Source organism: Pimephales promelas, chromosome 15, assembly GCF_988280905.1.
Source record: "Pimephales promelas chromosome 15, fPimPro1.hap1.1, whole genome shotgun sequence".
NCBI classification, from domain to species: Eukaryota; Metazoa; Chordata; class Actinopteri; order Cypriniformes; family Leuciscidae; genus Pimephales; species Pimephales promelas.
The window spans coordinates 28,830,246-28,849,217 of NC_142783.1; the positions used below are offsets into that span (position 1 = coordinate 28,830,246).

An 18,972-nucleotide genomic window follows, 5' to 3' on the forward strand; every position below is an offset into this window, starting at 1 on the left:
ACCATTACTGTTCAACCAGACCCGCCTTTACTGGATCAAAATCAAGCTCTCTGCATTATATTATGAGACTCGTCATTGGCAGATATATTGTTCAGACTGATTAAGTGGCTGATTTTTTATTTATTTTTTATTTTTTTACAAGAGATACACAATATACAGTTTCCATTTCTGTCAATATTAAAAAAATATATCAGTATCGGTAATTATTGGATATTTAAACATTATTCTCATTTATACACAATATACAGTTCCCATTTCTGTCAATATTAAAAAATATATATTTATCAGTAACGGCAATTATTGAATATTTGTTTTTATTATTATTCTCATTTCTCATTACATTTAGATTTTAAATTTACTTTTAGATTACTTTAGCATTCATCTAACACTCACTTAAATTTAATCTTTAAAACACAAATAGTTCAATAACACTGTTAACTGTACATATTGTAATGCCTACATTTTAACTTTACAATTTAAAAAACAAATGATATTAGCAATATATTTAGTGATTTATTTTAAATGTATTTAGACAGTTTATTATTAGCCATTTATCGGTTATCATCCATAACATCGACCACAATTATAGTATCAGTTCATTCTTAAATTTTACAGTTTGTAATCTTAACCTTTACACACCACATATGCCAGCCCCACACCAAGACTTGAATGAATGAGATTTTTAAATGTCATCCTACATTTTGCATTCACAACAAGGTTAATTAGAAAATGAGAAAAGCCAGCTTTTGAATGGCATCTTCTTTTTAGCTGAGATAAAGTGAGCGGTGATACAGCTGTGAAGAGATTGCGAACTCTCTGAGTTCTCTCTTGACACAGTCACAAAGACATTCAGTGGTTCATTCACTCCCCTTATTCACTTTCTCTTTGTTTAACACAAACGTGTCTTCCCTCTTCAACAATAGCAACTCTTCATCCAGCCAAGCACCCTAGGGTGAACGGGAGAGAAAAGATGATCCTAATGTAGCTGCAGCTTCAGGGCTGGACTGAATGAAACCACCGGCTCTGAATCAGAATGCTAATGAGGAAGCTGTCCCAGTCTGCCATGACTACTGAGAAGTCCAGCATGGCCGAAAGATGGCGGGACTCACCACTAGAATTTCTTATCATTAGCGCGTAATGAAGCCGATATGAAGCTAAATAAGCAGAGTGCGAATAGCACTCGAGTTTCAAGATAAGCATTAATCAAAGATGCCTATATATGTACAACTCAAATATAAAATGATATATATATATTTATACATATATATATATATATATAATTATACACCCACAAACCAGCATATATATATATATATATATATATATATATATAAAATAACAGTTTATATATATATATATATATATATATATATATATATATATATATATATATATAAGGGCTGTCAACCGATTAATCGCAATTAATCGCATCCGAAATAAAAGTTTGTGTTTACATAATATATGTGGATGCACTTGTTATAATTATTTTATATATATAAATACACACACACATACTTGTGTATATTTAATAAATATTTTCATATATTTACTGTAGATAGATTTATATATAATTTATAATTATTTAATAAATATTTTATATATAAATAATATTTTTTTCTTAAATATACATGCATGTGTGTATTTATATATATACAAAATAATTATACACAGTGCACCCACATATATTATGTAAACACAAACTTTTATTTTGGATGTGATTAATCGCGATTAATCGTTTGACAGCCCTAATATATACACACACAAATATATCCTAACTTTTATGATAGATGCGATTAATCTATCTATTAATTAGTCTATTCATTCATTAATTAGTCTATTATGCGATTAGTCTATTCATTTAAAATCATATTTCTGGAGATTCGTTCTATTTAAGCATTCTGGTTTTCCTGTGAATGTCTTCCCACATTTATGACTAAAAAATCCTGCTAGCCTCACCTGCTAGTTGTGTGAACTCAGTAACACTGTCTACATCTTTGCTCTATTTCTGTCGGCAGCCGGTTATTTAAGGCAAGAACTGTTGCCAAGCAACAGGACTATGAGCGTAGCGCGGGTCCATGGGTGCAGGGGCGGGGAAGAATGAAATCCCCTGTAAATCAGGCATACGCCAGCCTCTCCTACACAAACCAACACCCACGTCACTAAACACAGAGCAGACACTATCTCTCATAACAATTCACTCATGTTTACTAATTATGTTAAATGAAGCCTCTACACTGTCACCTGATGGCCCTGCTGTGGAAATGAATCATATCAAATTATAATGATATATTGAATGAAATATTGTGTATGATAGTGATGGATTTGAGGAGAGAGTTTATCGGATAGTTCAGCAAAAAATATTATTCTGTGGATCATAAAAGAAGATATTTTGAGAAATGTCTCAGTGGTTCTTTTATTCATTCAATGGAAGTCAATTGGAACCCAAAACTCTTTGTTTGCCAGCATTCTTCAAAATAGAATGCTCCATATATGAAACAAACTTAGTTTTAATTTTTGAGTGAACTATCCCTTTAATTTTGACGTGAAACATAAAATGAGAATGGGATGTTTCTGCTTTCTTTTGAAAATCAAATGTTTTTACAAGTAATCCATCTTGTTTAAGGTGGCGCATTCCACATTTTGTCATTTCTCCATGGGGGTTTTACCTGTGACTTCAACAACATAGGAGTAGAAACCATTATAAATGAGCACATGTCATGTGGCCGAATGTTATAGTACCATAATTACTATATGACTAGACTGAGAATCATCCTCGAAATTCTGAGTTTATATAACACGGAAGTAAAGTTTGAGACTTCCGATTCATTAGCCGCTATTGGGAAATAACGAGAATATTTCAGTAAACTGTTAAATTGTTTGCACTACAAACCTGCGTCTTTATAATTAAGACATTACATTAAAATAATAAAAGCTAATAAATAACAGGAAGCGAATGACATTGGAAGCCAGACAAAAATTACAAATGGCAGCGCCCTCTCTAACCTGAACAATACGATTATTCTTGCTATTAAGCCTAACAATAATCCATTATATGAATGATTAAACAATGACTAAATATTATACATTTTATGACTGCTTAGCGGTCAGGTGGAACAAGTCAGAAGTAGTGCTGGCATCTAATCTATATATACACACATATATTATATATTTACAAGATTAATCGATTTGACAGCACTTGTCAGAAGTTTACATCTTGTTAATTACTAAGTCAGAATCTTGCAATTACAGTTATTCCAACATGCATTGAACGCAATTTTATGCCACCTACTTAATATTAACAAGGATAATGAACATTAATTAGACAACATAAGGATTGCATGCTGCATGGAGTAACATTACATTACGTGATCACCACTTTTCAAATCATTCCAGTGACCCTGGTCATCTGTACGATGCGTAAATATAGTAAGTTTCTAATTTAGAAGGTTTAGGTTTCATTGTCGTTATCTCTTCAAAGCTAAAGACTATTTACAAAAGACCATTTCTGCATATGCAAAGTTAGCATAAGGGTTTTAAAAAGCCTTGACATTTCAAGTGACCGATGTGGTAACTAGCCTTATTTGAGTCGGTCCACAGCAGGCCGATCATAAAAATGTCCAAGGACTCATTAACCTCTTACCATTTGATTTCCGTTCGTGTCACAGTTGAAGTCGGAGCTCTTGAAAACAGGGGCGGAGGTGACTGTGTTGGATGGCATCTCCAAATGAGTGACTGTTGAATACAATGCAAAAGTCAAAAAAGGTAAGGAAAAAAAAAATAATAATAAAATGAACAAATCCCCTGTGAAAAGTAACACAGCACTCAAACATAACATTCAGAATATCAGAATTATACAATCATTATGCGATCCCTTGTTTCACAATAAAATGTTGCTCTCAAATAAGTGAGGTGAGATACTTTTACGGTAAATGTACATGTAACAGACTTCTTAATGGCTGATAAATGGTTAAAACATTGACATATAAGCAAATCATTGGGAATAAGAGATTAATAAGATGCACATTCAGTGCATGCATGAGAAATCGATCTTAATTGAACTTATTTTTTCAGTCTAATACACCAGATAATAATGTACTGTTGAGGTATTCAAAATGTATGCATTCTCCTACAGCGACATGAAAACCCTTCTCAGGGGTGAAACATGAACTCTTCGCTTTATGGTATTTCCTATTTTTCTCCTCAGAGCAGTTTTAAAGGCATATGTACATTGTATTCTTCACTGCCATGTGTGTGAGCTTCAATGTGCTTTCTGTACAAGTAGGACACCAAAGTCCCATGAAATTAGATTTAGAGGTCAATAAATGAGGCGAATCTATCGTTAAAGGAATAGTTCACCAAAAATGTAAAACTCTGTCTTCTGAACACTTTACTTATTGAAATGTCGTTCCAACTTGTATACCATATTTTCTTCCAGAGGAAAACAACAGAGGTCTATCAGTATGTCCACATCCAGACAATGAAAATAAATGGTGACCAGGGGCTGGTCAAACATCATAAAAGTCACTCAAATGACTAGTGTGCTATAGTGTTCTGAATTCTCGTTGTAAAACAGACCCCAAAAAAAGTTGTTAACTCTCAAATCCCATTTGATGGCAAAAGACATTGGATTTCATAAGTTCAATAACGATGGCGACATTTGAATAGCTAGTAGGCTATGTATAACAAATGAGATTTGAAAGTTCAATGGTTACATCTATAGCTTCAGAAGACTTGAATTATAGACCAAAAGTGCCACTGGTGACCATTCACTGAAGGCCAGTATTTAATTATTTTGTGTGAACTATTCCTTTAACTCCTACAAAACAATCCCACTGGTAACCATACAGTAGTTTCTACAGTACTAACAATAACTGTAACTGGTATTTTGACGTAAACTCTAGTCTCCATAGTACAATTATACAAGGGCATTGGCGGTCATTAATATTCCAAAACTGGGTAAAATGTGTCACACAGGTACCCAATCACAAGGTGTTTATTAATCACATGTATATCACAGTCTTAAATGCATAAAAAATCTCTTTTAATCATCCGCCTTCTCGGATTATTCGGCGTTTATAAATGACAGTCATTTCCAAAAGGCCACGGCGGCTTAAAAACGAGACCCTCTCGAAACCTAGGTGAGCTGCCTACATAGACAGCACTTTGGGGCATCTTAAGCGTGTCTTTTGCTATTTCTGGGCATCATAAGCGCGTGCGAAACGAAATGTGCTGTCTAAGTAGGAAGCTCGTTAGGTTTTGAAACACATAGCCATTGTTTCGAATCGAGCGGATTGACGAGGCGCTACAAATGAACGCTCATCAAGTTCAAGCGCATATTGCAGTGCATTAATCGCACATCTGTAGGACCAGGAAAAACCACTGGCCACATCGAGCCGCCCCCCTCCGTAATTGTCCCCCCAAAAAACTGGGAACCCCACGGCGGAGACTCATTTCAATGGCGGCTTTAGGTTTTACACAAGCGAATCGCAGTGTTAATTACCCGCTTCGCCAAGTTCCAGACCTGACCCCTTTATGTTTTCGCTGACTCCCGGATCCTCCTTCTGCTTCGCTCTCCCCGTCCTCCACCACCTCCCCAGCCGGCCAGCTCTCCTCCAGATGCTCCGCTCACACTGACTGCAGAGGCCAGCGCTCCGGCAGCAGCTCCGCGCGGGTCCTAGAGACAGTTGACTTACGAGTCGGGTGTAGAGAGTCATAACTGAACCTTCACCCATATCTATGTTCTATATATCCCAGTATAGATCTTATTATTAAAATTCATACATGTATGTTTTTAATCAAAACGTCATACCTGGATCTCCCAGTGAAAACAACACACTTGTCTTTGGTGACGTATGCGGGACATATCCAATCAATTAGTCAGTTTAAACCCCATCTTTTTCAATAATTTGTTGCACTCAGATGTACAGGATGTCACATCGTGGGGGAAAAAATTGTCCTTACTTCCGTTTCATTGTGACTGTAAGACCTTTTGGGGGCTGTTATAGCCTTTCTCAGTGAGGCAGAATATGTTCACACACAGTTCGGTTATTAATGAGCGTGACAATATCAACATGTAGGCCCTATTTCTTGAATGGTATTCAAGGAAAACGCCGTATTTACTTTTTTTTATAAATGAAAACGAGGCTGTGACATAGGCCTAGCGTCCATTCAACGTGTAGGCCTACTTTTGTGGCAAAGTACCGAACAAATAGCCTAATGCAATATTGAAACAAAAAATGTCTGGAATAAAATTCTGGAAAACAGAAATAAATGGAAATCCACCCTATTTCCATTGTCTGAACACGAAAAAAAAACGGAAATGGAAACTTTTCTGTTTTTATTATAGGCTACTACATCATTGTTGAGTAAACATAGCCTCCAGTCTTTTGTTAAATCAATGTGTTACTTGCGGTTTCTTTGTAATTATTTGTGAAAATGCAGTTTCCGCATAAAAGTGAATTCTACACCAATTGTTTTTTTTCAGTGTTTAAAAATTAATAAGAGAAACTGTAATGCTCATAGGCTTAACATTAAAAGAGCCTATCACATTTTTGATTTGGAAGGCATGCACACAAGATGAACAGGCCTAAATAATAGGCCTGGAAAAATTTGGTTTAGCATAATTTGCTAAAGAAACAAACTCCGCTGCACTCGCATAACTGGAAATTGGAAATAGCTGATGGCCGCCAATGCATAGACTATATATGTACATTATTTATGTATAAGGTCTATGAGTCCCTGAGACTTTTTCAGGACTAGCCCAAACATCTTCAGTAAGAAAAATGGAAAGAAATCTCACAGAAAACTGCTTGCACATACAATACAAGTTATTCTGCCTAACTTTTACTTTTGTGCCATACAAAAAAAAGAAAAACACATGAATGACATGGAAGTAAGCAGTTGGGAAAGGTACACTTTTCATGGTTGTCAGTGGCATAAATGTTTTGTAATTCAATCAGGACTGCAGCTTAAATTCACATTTAACATGTCTTATGTGACCCCTTAATCACAGGGTCCCTTTAACAACTGGTCTTAACTCAATCCTATAGGAGCTGATATTCTATATAACTTCTGTACACACACACACACACACATTCATTGTCCTTTAAAGTTTTTCTTTACCCTTTAATACTTTACAAAAAGACATAGGGGTGACGTAAACATAAATACGGACGTAAACCATTGCAATAAATGATTGTATACAGCAGCAAAAACCCTCAAATGAAATAATGAAACAGTGTTTGTGGCTTCAAACTGACAGTTGGTTTTAAAAAACAATAAATACACAATTTGCTGAAGAAACTAACCTGATGGTCCAGATTTAGTTTTTGAAATAGTGTTTTGTCTTGATAACATAGGAGGTCCTCTGTTGGGGGCCCATCTGTAACATATAAATTCGCAACGATGCTTGAAATTGATTTCAAGCAGGGTTCCTTCCTCTTAAACTGTATTGTATTTCCACCATTTAAGGCACCCCATAATTAGTTACCCTCTCTGTGGGCTGCTTCAGTAAATTCATAATCAATAAATTGTGGTTTAACACAGACAAATACACAGAACAAAGACCTAAAAGACACACTACAGGTTGGCAAACAGTTTGGCACAACTTTTAAAGGCAGAACAATATTTTTTTTTTTTCCCAAAAATCACAGGTAAATAATGACTGCATTCCGACTAAGTCACATACTAAAACTCCTATTTAAGGGCTGACTTGCACATGTGCAGAATTTTTATTTTATACAGCACTTTATACAGTACATCTAGGCACACACCTATCAGAAGATTGCATTCATATTTGTAGCAAATGCTGGAACATAATCGAACTTTCAAACTTGCGATCTAGTATTTCGTACGGTCATTCAAGCTGTATTATTTCTTGCAAATTTAAACAATGCCAGTAACTTCCCAACTGTATTTTAAATCCCTTTCATTGAATCACAGAACAAGCATTATGGTCGTGTAAAAATCGATTTGAAAAGCAAGTATTTAAGATTTCAATAACAGAAGCGACACTTTTGTTTTCCAGTGTAAAACATTGAATGAGACCTCACTGTTCATATTGTAGCCATTCAAAAGACCTCCTTATGCAAAATTACAAGCATTTAAAAAGTATTAAACAGTGAATGAATGAATCATTATACCTACTGAGACCCTTGTAAATGTCAAAGAATCTTAATATTCTACACCAAAACTCACTTCAAATCGTTGCTCAATGGATTTATCTAATTTAACATTCAAATGTTAGCAGTCATAAACAAAATGTGTTTTTAAAATAATGGTAATTATCATTTCTTATTTGAAACCAACCTAATAAAGAACAAAATGAGTATGATAAAGTCACATATGTATAATAATTAGAGAAATGTAATTATTGAACCTGAATTCCTTCTGATTCAAGTACGACAAGTCGAATTCATTCAAGTCTTCGTCATGACAATAAAGCTTTAGACTCTTCTTAACACTGCAACACTAGAAATTCTACTTTGGTAATCATAATTATAACATAAAATGTTGAAATTATGAAATACAGTCATAATTATGTGATAAAAAGTCAAAATCATGACTTAAAAATTATAACTATTTTTGTTTACCATTTGGCAAATAAAGTCGTGACTTTGTCAATTTATTTTACACTGTTAAAAATATTTTTGGTTTAACTTAAAAAAATAAGTAACCTGGTTGCCTTAGAATTTTAAGTTAGTTGAAATGGAAAAATTGAGTTAATACAATGAAGGAGATTGATTTAAGCATCAGAAACTCAAAATATTATGTTATCTGAACTACATAAATTATCTAAGTTGATTTGATAAAAGAAAAAATGTTGTGATTACAAATCATGAAAATATTTTTTTTACAGTGAGTGTCAAAATTTTGACTTGTCATTATTATGACTTTTCATAATTTTGACTATTTATGTAATAATTTTAACTTTTTTTACCTTATAATCATTTCAGCTTTTATGTCAAACTTTTGACTTTTATATCATCATTTTGTTTTGTTATAATTATTCCTTTTCATTGCATATGACATCTCCTAATTTAGACTTTTATCGCGTAATTATGATTTACCAAAGCATTTTTCTTATGTGGCACAAATGGGCTTCCATTCAATACCGTTTCTGTTTACCATCCTCAGACATTCCATAAAGATTTTATGACCTGTGCTAATCTTTGACATTTGACCTTTGGGAGGGTCAAAGTAAATTCCACCAATTTGTTCACAAGTATTGCTACCGTGTTCCTCTCTCAACAGTCCCTGAGCGCTTGTTTCATTTATTTCACACAAATATACACAATAACTGAACTCAATAAAGCTTTTGAAGTAACTTTTACACAGAGACGTGTGCACTCAAAGATGGCTGGCTAAGCTGGTTTAAGGATATACGGAATCTATCCGCATTCCATCAAAGTCCCTTTACGCTCTCCGGAAATACAGAGAGATACAAATGCGCTACTCTAAACTAAGAAGCAATACTGAAGCGCTAAAACAACGGCCACGACGACGGGCTAAACTTAACACAGTAGCAGAAATCCCAGACAAACGGCGAGCTCTACGAGACGTCCCTGATATATGGCGGTTCTGATGCGTGTGATGCAGAAGCAGCAGTTTGATGATCAGAAGACTATAAGGAGCGACGGAGCAGGCATACATGTGGCATGCAGAGCAAATACAAGCCCTCTCCATCTATCCAGCAGAGCCACTCCATGCATTAAAACACAAAAATCATCACTAATTATACAAAAAGCTTCCTGCGTGGGGAACATCTGGAAAAATAGCTACAGCTTATATCGATTTGAGTGAGTGACGTCATGAAGATGCACAGTGCGTTCGTTTCCGAGAGTAGTAATCACAAATTCATAAAGGTTTTTTAAGAAAGCACAAACAAGCCATTCTCATGGGTAACATGATAACAATGGGTTTATACAGATAGACATAGAGCTATATTTATATTTATATATATATACTGTATATATTTATATACTTCCTAATAAATACAACTTGCTCTGTGCAAGATGTGATGAAGAGTTTTTTTTTTTCACATAGTGAAACCCAGTTGGGGAAGAGCATGCATTTGTGCGAATGCCAGGGATGTCGCTGGTTCTTTCCTGGGGCTTAGAATGACGGGGTGGATTGCCTTTTCCCAGAATGCTTCAGCGATGACACTGGACAAAACACAAATTTAAGGTTAGGGGGTCATGACGGCGCCACAGCACATTGCACATTAAACTTTGGCATTCAGGGCAGGACTATAGTCAATGCTCTCAGTTATACTTACATGAAATATTCTATATTCTTTTACTCTGACTCAGCTAGAAGGAAAAAAAAGAGGCCTTAATCAAACCGGGAAACTACTGACAACTAATGACTAGATTCTGTAGGCTAAAAATGATGTATATTTCATCTTTTTAAATAACTAAGGATGCACTAATATTAAAATGTAACTCTTTACTGTATGTCCGATAATTCAGATTTATACTATTTTTTATGACTTTGTCTATATAAATGAAAACTAAAATGGTAAAAACTCACTATTTTTAACTGTTGCAAATACATTCAATTATATTTTTTTAAATCTCTTATACTCACCAAGGCTGCATTAATTTGATCAAAATACAGTAAAAACAGCCATATTGTGAAATTTTCAAATCATTGTTTTCTGTTTTAATAAATTTTTAAATGTAATTTATTCCTGTGATGGAAAAGCATCACTGTACCATTCTTGTGTGTCACATGATCTTTCTAGAAATCATTCTAATATGCTAATTTGGTGCTCAAGAAAAATGTATCAATGTTATCACAGTTGAAAACAGTTGTGCTGCTTAAGCATTTTGTTAAAACTATGATACATGTATTACATGTACTCTTTGATGAATAGAAAGAACAGCATTTATTTGAAAGAGAAATCCTTTGTAACATTAGAAATGTCTTTACTGTCACTTTTGATCAATTTAATGTGCTCTTGCTGAATAAAAGCAGTCATTTATTTAAAAAAGTAGAAAAATCTTACTGACCCCAAACTTTTGAATGGTAGGCTATGCAAATTGAAAAACAAAATAAAAATATATACATATTAAATCTCCACCTGCAATTAGTTAACAACTTAAATTTTGTTGAGATAACTTAAAAATCCAACTTAACTCCAAAGTTTTTTAAGGCAAGCACAAATACATAGTTTAAGTTGAAAACAACACATTATTTCTCATTCCAATGTTGAAAATTAAGTTGTGATAAATAAATCACTTTTACAGTGCAATATCAACTGATATGTTGCTGATATATTGTGCATCCCTATAAATAATAGCTTACGGACGACTAATTATATTAGCTGTTATTCTAAGAGAACATAAGTGAAGGAATAAGGGTATAATAGCAAACAAAGCCTTTGGGACTCACCCTTCTCCCTTCCATTTCGCAAATTCTCCTCTTCATCCTCCAGACCGTCATCCACTGTGAGATTTACAAATGTTAGTTACCTGAAATCATGAAGTAGGTTTAGGAAGCAAGTTCACAGGAGTACCTGAGTGAAGTTCTTTCACTAGTGACGACATAGTGTTTGTGATGGAGTCTGCAGCCACCAAAAGATCATTACGGAGATTTCTTGGTACACCTGGAAGAAAGAAGAGGATTTTCAGATCACGATAACCAAAGCTAAAAAAGAAAGATATCAACCAAAAATTAATTTAACAATTTAAACTTTCAGTCTATTCCTCACCAGTGTTGTGCAAGTTACTTCCAAACTGTAATACATTAGGTATTACTTGTTACTGTTATTTAAAAGTAATTCATTACCTTACAATATTACTGTCCCAGAATTGTAATGCGTTACATTACTCATGTATTACTTTTGAGTTACTTTCACCAAAATAACTAAGTAGAACTTAACTTTTGGGCTGTAACGATATGCAATATGAAACCGAAATCACGATTCGCCACACGACTCAGATCCACGAACCTACAGAATCGCGACACACCTCTTCCAACTCCAGCGTTATTCTCCTTACCGTCCATATCCAATGCTGCCTTATCTTTAAATTAGGCTATTAGTATTATTTGAAGTTATCATTATAAAATACGTAGGCCTACACCACAAAACTAGTTGAGGATAAATTATTTAAAATTGGGGAAGCCCAGCATTATGGACATGATGACATTTGCAGTCAAAACTTGAAATAAAAATTCTCAGAAAATTCATGTATTGAAACGTATATAGGCTACTTGTGTTTTATTTTTAATATTAGGGAAAGACACACATTCATGTGTGACAAAAAAATAGGAGGCAAAATACATTTTTTGTAATTCTGTTAATTACACTGCGCAAATCGGATGAGGAGGGGTTGGCTCTCCAGTCTCCATAGAACTTAAAATATTCATTTTATTTTAGTTTTCGTGTTCGCATTTATGAGGAAAAAACAATGTTACAGACGCGACCGCTCTGAACTGGCACTAAAAGACTGCTTTAAAACTTTCACATAGTCTGTTGCCTTTAAGAAGTAAAAGCAGACAATACACTGTAATACAACTGTAATACAAGCCTCACTGAACATGTAACGAGTAAAATATTACTGAAAATTGATTAGTAATGCCTTACACTACTGCGTTACAGCAAAAAGTAATATGTTACTGTAATGTATTACTTTTGTAATGCGTTACTCCCAACACTGTTCCTCACTCAGAGCTATCATGTGGCATTAGAAGACTCGAAATACATCAATAATTGTTGTATAGAATACCTTTATGGTACATCTTGTCCTTCTTAAAGATTGAAAGTATCCAGTAAAGATTGTCCCAGTATCCATCTACTTTAATTGTATAGGAAAGATCAGCTTTGACATTCCTCTAAATATCTCCGAAACATCTCCTTTTGTGTGGATGATCATGTATGCCAATGAAAAGCATCAGACTCCTCACCCTGAGAGAAGGCATCCAGCACGTCATCTCCGACCCCTGCCAGGCAGTCCTGCGGTGTGTGTGTGGGGGTTGAGCCGGCCGAGGTGGAGCGGATGGGCATGGGCATGGTGCAACTGGCACTGTGGCTGGGTGATGAGTGGGGCGAACTCCCCGTCTGAGACTGTAGGAGGGGGGTGAGGGAAGAAAACACAAACATTTCAACATTTTCACTAGATGTGTAACAACCTGAACCTCCATTGGTCCCTCGCTCCCCAAGAAACACTGGTAAAACGCTTCACCTGCAGACATGGCTATAGCTATCAGATCTATTTCTTTAGGTGGTCTCCATGTAGTGCATTCTCTGTGCGTCTTTGGCCTGAGAGCTCACCGAGTAGCATGCAAGTGCCAATATAGGAGCAAAAGGCTGGTGGAAAAGGGCCGCACTGTCTCACAGATTGATGCTGAGCCCAAGGCCTGTGGCCCAGTGCCAGGCAGCAGATGGCAGGCCAGACTGCAGTCACATTAGACGTGAGGTGCTTAGCCTTGATGAAAGGAGAGCAGGTCTCTGATATTTGGCAAGGAGACATGCGGCTCGTGGTCCCTCCCTGGGTCACAGGAACAAAGCAGCAGGACTTGACTGGAAATGGGAGCTTCATGTCCTTGTTATGAGGAGCAGACGTGATAGGGATCGCCCAGAGAGACAGTCTGCGATAAGCTCGTGAGATATCCATCCTTTATTCTCATTTGGCAACTTTCACTTATCAATCATGTTGTAGTAGTGAAGAATCGAAAAGTCGCAATTCTGTGATCATTTACTCATCCATTTGTCATTTCAACCCTATATGACTTTTTTTTTTAGTTGAACACAATGGACTGACACGGCAAAAAAAGGACAAAAAGAGTATGAAAGCATGGCTATTAAAATTCTGGCCGATAATTATTTGCATGTTATAGCTAAATACCGCTGAATGTCTGATATTAAAATTCTATACTGTTTAATAAATCTAAAATCTAAAATCAATCATTTTAAATGCTGAAAGTGTATTTAGGCATCACAGCATTAAAATGTAGTCTTAAATATATATTTTTTTTAAGATTACATTACACAATTACAAGATTATATATTAATATATATTAATATTAAATATTTTGTAAGCGTTAATTTTAGCAATTTTTTATTTTACACAAAGTCAATATAATTTAATATAATCATTTTAAACACTAAGTGAATTCAGGCTTCATAGAATTATAATGTACAGTGTTACAAATGCTAAAGGTTTCACTACAAGATTACAGTTGATTGTAATACAATAAAAAGCCATACACAAAGATAAGACACATATCATATAATTTACTATATGTATTATAACATACAGTATTAAAAAGCATATTCATTTTGAGATTTGATAAAGATAGCATTATAACTGTAAGTGAATGTCATACCGACTAATTTCATTCATACACTCTAAAAATGCTGGGTTGTTTCAACCCAAATTTGGGTCAAATATGGACAAACCCAAATGTTGGGTTAAAAATGTAATTTAAAATTTTAACCCAACTTCAACTTTCACTTTAAACTGTAATTTTTTAAATTACACTTTTAACTCAACATTTGGGTTTGTCCATATTTGACCCAAATTTGGGTTGATACAACCCAGCATTTTTTAGAGTGCATTATTTGTGTTGCTTTTTTGTTGTTGTCTCATTCACTTTCATTGTATGGAAAAGATCACCCAACTCATTTTGTGTTCCATGGAAGAAAGAAAATCAGGGTGAGTAAAAGTTGACAGAACATTTACTTTATGTCAGTGATCCTCTCCGTTTTCAGCGCTGTGCAACCCATTAGTCTTTTACCAGTCAACTTTATGAAAATGTCTGTTTTGCCATACACAATACATATGTTATCTCAGACCTTTGCAGCTGTGACCCAGTGTGTGTTTACTCCAGAATGTTTGAGCTGTAGTAAAGGAACACTTACTGCCTGTTTCTGCTCTTCATCCTGTCAGCCAGAAGATGAGAGATGATAGTGAGTGAAAGCAGACACGCCAAAGACAGAGGTGGTGGAGAAAGAGGTGGAGAGAAAAAAAGTGAGTATAGAATGAGAAAATAAATGATGTTGTCATACATGCCATGGGAAATGAAGAGCCAAATTTTTGTCCAACAAGTATCGTACCTTCAGCAGCCTCATGAGACCTTCCAGCTGGACCATCAATTCTCTCCTGCTCTCCTGCAGGGCCGACATGCGCCTCTCCAACTCGTCTTTTCTGTGTCTGAACAAAATGACAAACAAAATGAAGAAATGAGTCACCATGTGAATCATAAAAATCAATGACTACCAAATATATCACTTGAATGGCACATATGATGGAAAACAGGCTTTTTTGAAATGAAAAGCTCCTTGTACTGTTCATAACGCAAATCTCCCTCCACAACCTACTCATACACTTTATGAAAACTAAGTGGGAAAAATGGCTCATGGTGAAACGTTATTGAATCCAAAACCACCTAAAGGATTATTAGGAACACCATACTAATACTGTGTTTGACCCCTTTCGCCTTCAGAACTGCCTTAATTCTACATGGCATTGATTCAACAAGGTGCTGAAAGCATTCTTTAGAAATGTTGGCCCATATTGATAGGACGGCATCTTGCAGTTGATGGAGATTTGTGGGATGCACATCCATTGCACGAAGCTCCCGTTCCACCACATCCCAAAGATGCTCTATTGGGTTGAGATCTGGTGACTGTGAGGGCCATTTTAGTACAGTGAACACATTGTCATGTTCAAGAAACCAATTTGAAATGATTCGAGCTTTGTGACATGGTGCATTATACTGCTGGAAGTAGCCATCAGAGGATGGGTACATGGTGGCCATAAAGCGATGGACATGGTCAGAAACAATGCTCAGGTAGGCCGTGGCATTTAAACGATGCCCAATTGGCACTAAGGGACCTAAAGTGTGCCAAGAAAACATCCCCCACACCATTACACCACCTCCACCAGCCTGCACTGTGGTAACAAGGCATGATGGATCCATGTTCTCATTCTGTTTACGCCAAATTCTGACTTTACCATCTGAATGTCTCATCAGAAATCGAGACTCATCAGACCAGGCAACATTTTTCCAGTCTTCAACTGTCCAATTTTGGTGAGCTCTTGCAAATTGTAGCCTCTTTTTCCTATTTGCAGTGGAGATGAGTGGTACCCGGTGGGTCTTCTGCTGTTGTAGCCCATCTGCCTCAAGGTTGTGCGTGTTGTGGCTTCGCAAATGCTTTGCTGGATATCTCGGTTGTAACGAGTGGTTATTTCAGTCAAAGTTGTTCTTCTATCAGCTTGAATCAGTCGGCCCATTCTCCTCTGACCTCTAGCATCAACAAGGCATTTTTGCCCACAGGACTTTCGCATACTGGATGTTTTTCCCTTTTCATACCATTGTTTGTAAACCCTAGAAATGGTTTTGCGTAAAAATCCCCAAAACTGAGCAGATTGTGAAATACTCAGTCTGGCACCAACAACCATGCCACGCTCAAAATTGCTTAAATCACATTTCTTTCCCATTCTGACATTCAGTTTGGAGTTCAGGAGATTGTCTTGACCAGGACCACACCCCTAAATGCATTGAAGCAACTGCCATGTGATTGGTTGATTAGATAATTGCATTAATGAGAAATTGAACAGGTGTTCCTAATAATCCTTTAGGTGAGTGTACTATTCTTAAAGGTGCAGTAGACAAAAACATCCTTATATGGCTCAAAAAGACAGTGGAAAATGGTCACTTAAAATTAAATTACATAACCTTTATTAACATTAACAATGGGACAAAAGTGTAGAATATTACCCCTTTTAAGTCTTTTAAATCAGCTCAGAAATAGTTTAATGGAGGTTTAACCACATTATGTGTAAAACAAAGTGGGAAAAAACAGCACATAATGGAAATGTGCCCATTCACTCGTCTCATAAAACAAACATAATATTAAGGAAACTAGTCATTTGGCTCCTACATGCCCTCTGCTGCCCATAAAGGGAACTCTGTTTAAATAACTACAGGGAGCAAAATCCCATCCAGTCAATTTACAATTGGTTAAGTTCCCAACAACCTCAAATGTTCTGAAATGCTCTGGTCAATTGACACTATATCCATTGTGTTATTTTTGTGCATTCATGTATAAAGCCTTTGTGTAATTGTGTTTGCATACCGTAGCAGTCGTAGCTCTGCCAGTAGAGTGGGGTTCTGCTGGGCTTTTTCAGGGGTGGGTTGAGAAGCCTGTTCATGTTCAAGACGTAGACGCTGGATTTCTTGCAGGATCTCCCTACATACACAAAAACGGCACTTACTGAATGCACTCAACACATGATCATTATTATTTTACGGGACAGTGAATACATAATGAGCTACTTTAATTTAGCTGTGGAATTTGAAGGGCATTTAATGATGGTTACAAACAAGCATAGAGTAAAACCACTGCCTTCATATGGGAATTTAGAGATCTGTAAAGAAAAAACATTCAACCATTCAAAAACCCACCTGTTTTTATTCTCTAATTCTGCGATGAGCTGCCTCTGTTGCTTATTAGCATCAAAGTTGAAACTCAGATCAGTTGGAGGGCATTGCTGAAAGACAAAATAATTCGAGAAGAGTATTACTAATTATTGGTGTAACCGTTGGTGTATGAATGTGTGTGTGAATGGGTGAATGTGAGGCAATATGTAAAGCGCTTTGGTGGCCATTAGGTCTATGAAAGCGCTATATAAATGCAGTCCATTTACCATTACCATTTTTTATGCACAAAACTAATTTAGAAAGATGCTGTTAAATGAAGGCATCAAGTTCAGCCTGATGTACAGTAAAAAGAATAAACATCCAGTTGATTTTTTTAAATAAATTCCACACAATAAAACAAATGTGCACTCTTGAGTAAACTTCATTAACAAGCCATTCTCCCCCTGCCGCCCCTGTAACGTTTGGAGAGGTGTAATTTGAGTGTGTTTGTGAACTGAATCTCACAGTGGAGTTGCTGGCCTCCGCCGCCAGACGAGCAGCATATCGAGCGATAAGACGGTGTTCTTCATCCAGTCTGCTGGGACTCTCAAGGGTGCTACTGTCCACACGGAGAGAGGGAGAGAGAGAGAGAGAGAGAGAGAGAGAGAGAGAGAGAGAGAGAGAGAGAGAGAGAGAGAGAGAGAGAGAGAGAGAATAAGAAGAAATACTACAGCAGGAAGAAGAGAGACATGAAGCATGAGACAGATGAGAGCAGATGTGAATTCCAGAAATCAACATGAGTAATGAAACTTCTGAGATGATAGATGACCATCAGGAAAAGGTTTTGGAGAAGCTACTCCGTAACTGTAGGCTGTGGAAACTGTGGCTGATATATAATATAATATAATATAATATAATATAATATAATATAATATAATATAATATAATATAATATAATATAATATAATATAATATAATATAATATAATATAATATAATATAATATAATATAATATAATAAATGAATATGCTTTATCTAATCAATATAATTGTGGCAACAGATTATAAGCAATATTATTAATTAAATTTAAAAATTAGAATTGAGTAATAATTAATCAAATTAGTTCCTTAAAAGTTAACCATTTGAAATCAGTAAAACTTACAACAACAACCAAAAAACATAAATTGAAGTCACCATTATGGTAATCAGTGTTTGTTTTAGGTTTAGGCTTCAATGTTGCCAATATAAAATAAAGAGTTCTCAATTAATCTTTGATGTCTGTCTGTTAGTGAGATATATTTGTTAGATTTTTAGGTGTAAACTTTACTCATTTTAACTTTTAAGGAATAATTTGATTAATTATGAATCAATTCTAATTTGTTAAATTTAATTAATATTATTGCTTATAATCTGTTGCCACAATTATATTTATTAGATAAACATATTCATTTTTACAGTGTATAATATAATATAATATAATATAATATAATATAATATAATATAATATAATATAATATAATATAATATAATATAATATAATATAATATAATATAATATTCCTTTTCACATTTTCGTGGTAAAAAATATGCATTTATTATACAC

The 18,972-nt window shown here is 35.3% G+C and overlaps 2 protein-coding genes across 12 annotated transcripts in view; both read right to left on the bottom strand.

The window, feature by feature from the left end:
• The window catches only part of dnmt3ab (DNA methyltransferase 3 alpha b), a 48,042-nt gene extending 42,386 nt beyond the window's left edge, over positions 1-5,656 (bottom strand). For all 3 annotated transcript variants that reach the window (XM_039667718.2, XM_089120502.1, XM_039667710.2), the window contains exons 1-2: positions 5,501-5,656; positions 3,641-3,732 (exon numbers count right to left, since the gene is read on the bottom strand). In XM_039667718.2, coding sequence (XP_039523652.2) covers positions 3,641-3,718 — 78 coding nt within the window. In that variant the 5' untranslated portion in view covers positions 3,719-3,732; positions 5,501-5,656. The remainder of the gene's footprint in view (positions 1-3,640; positions 3,733-5,500) is intronic.
• Positions 5,657-7,098: 1,442 nt separating this feature from the next.
• The window catches only part of dtnbb (dystrobrevin, beta b), a 43,040-nt gene continuing 31,166 nt past the window's right edge, over positions 7,099-18,972 (bottom strand). For 3 of the 9 annotated variants that reach the window (XM_039667620.2, XM_039667611.2, XM_039667660.2), the window contains 9 exons: positions 17,896-17,989; positions 17,416-17,501; positions 17,087-17,200; positions 15,062-15,158; positions 14,867-14,887; positions 12,910-13,069; positions 11,519-11,608; positions 11,395-11,448; positions 7,099-10,163 (listed from right to left, as the gene is read on the bottom strand). In XM_039667620.2, the coding sequence (XP_039523554.1) occupies positions 10,114-10,163; positions 11,395-11,448; positions 11,519-11,608; positions 12,910-13,069; positions 14,867-14,887; positions 15,062-15,158; positions 17,087-17,200; positions 17,416-17,501; positions 17,896-17,989 (766 nt within the window). In that variant the 3' untranslated portion in view covers positions 7,099-10,113. Of the gene's footprint in view, positions 10,164-10,276; positions 10,311-11,012; positions 11,034-11,394; positions 11,449-11,518; positions 11,609-12,909; positions 13,070-14,866; positions 14,888-15,061; positions 15,159-17,086; positions 17,201-17,415; positions 17,502-17,895; positions 17,990-18,972 lie in introns of all 9 variants that reach the window. The other 6 variants (XM_039667617.2, XM_039667669.2, XM_039667626.2 and 3 more) reach the window with 5 other exon arrangements.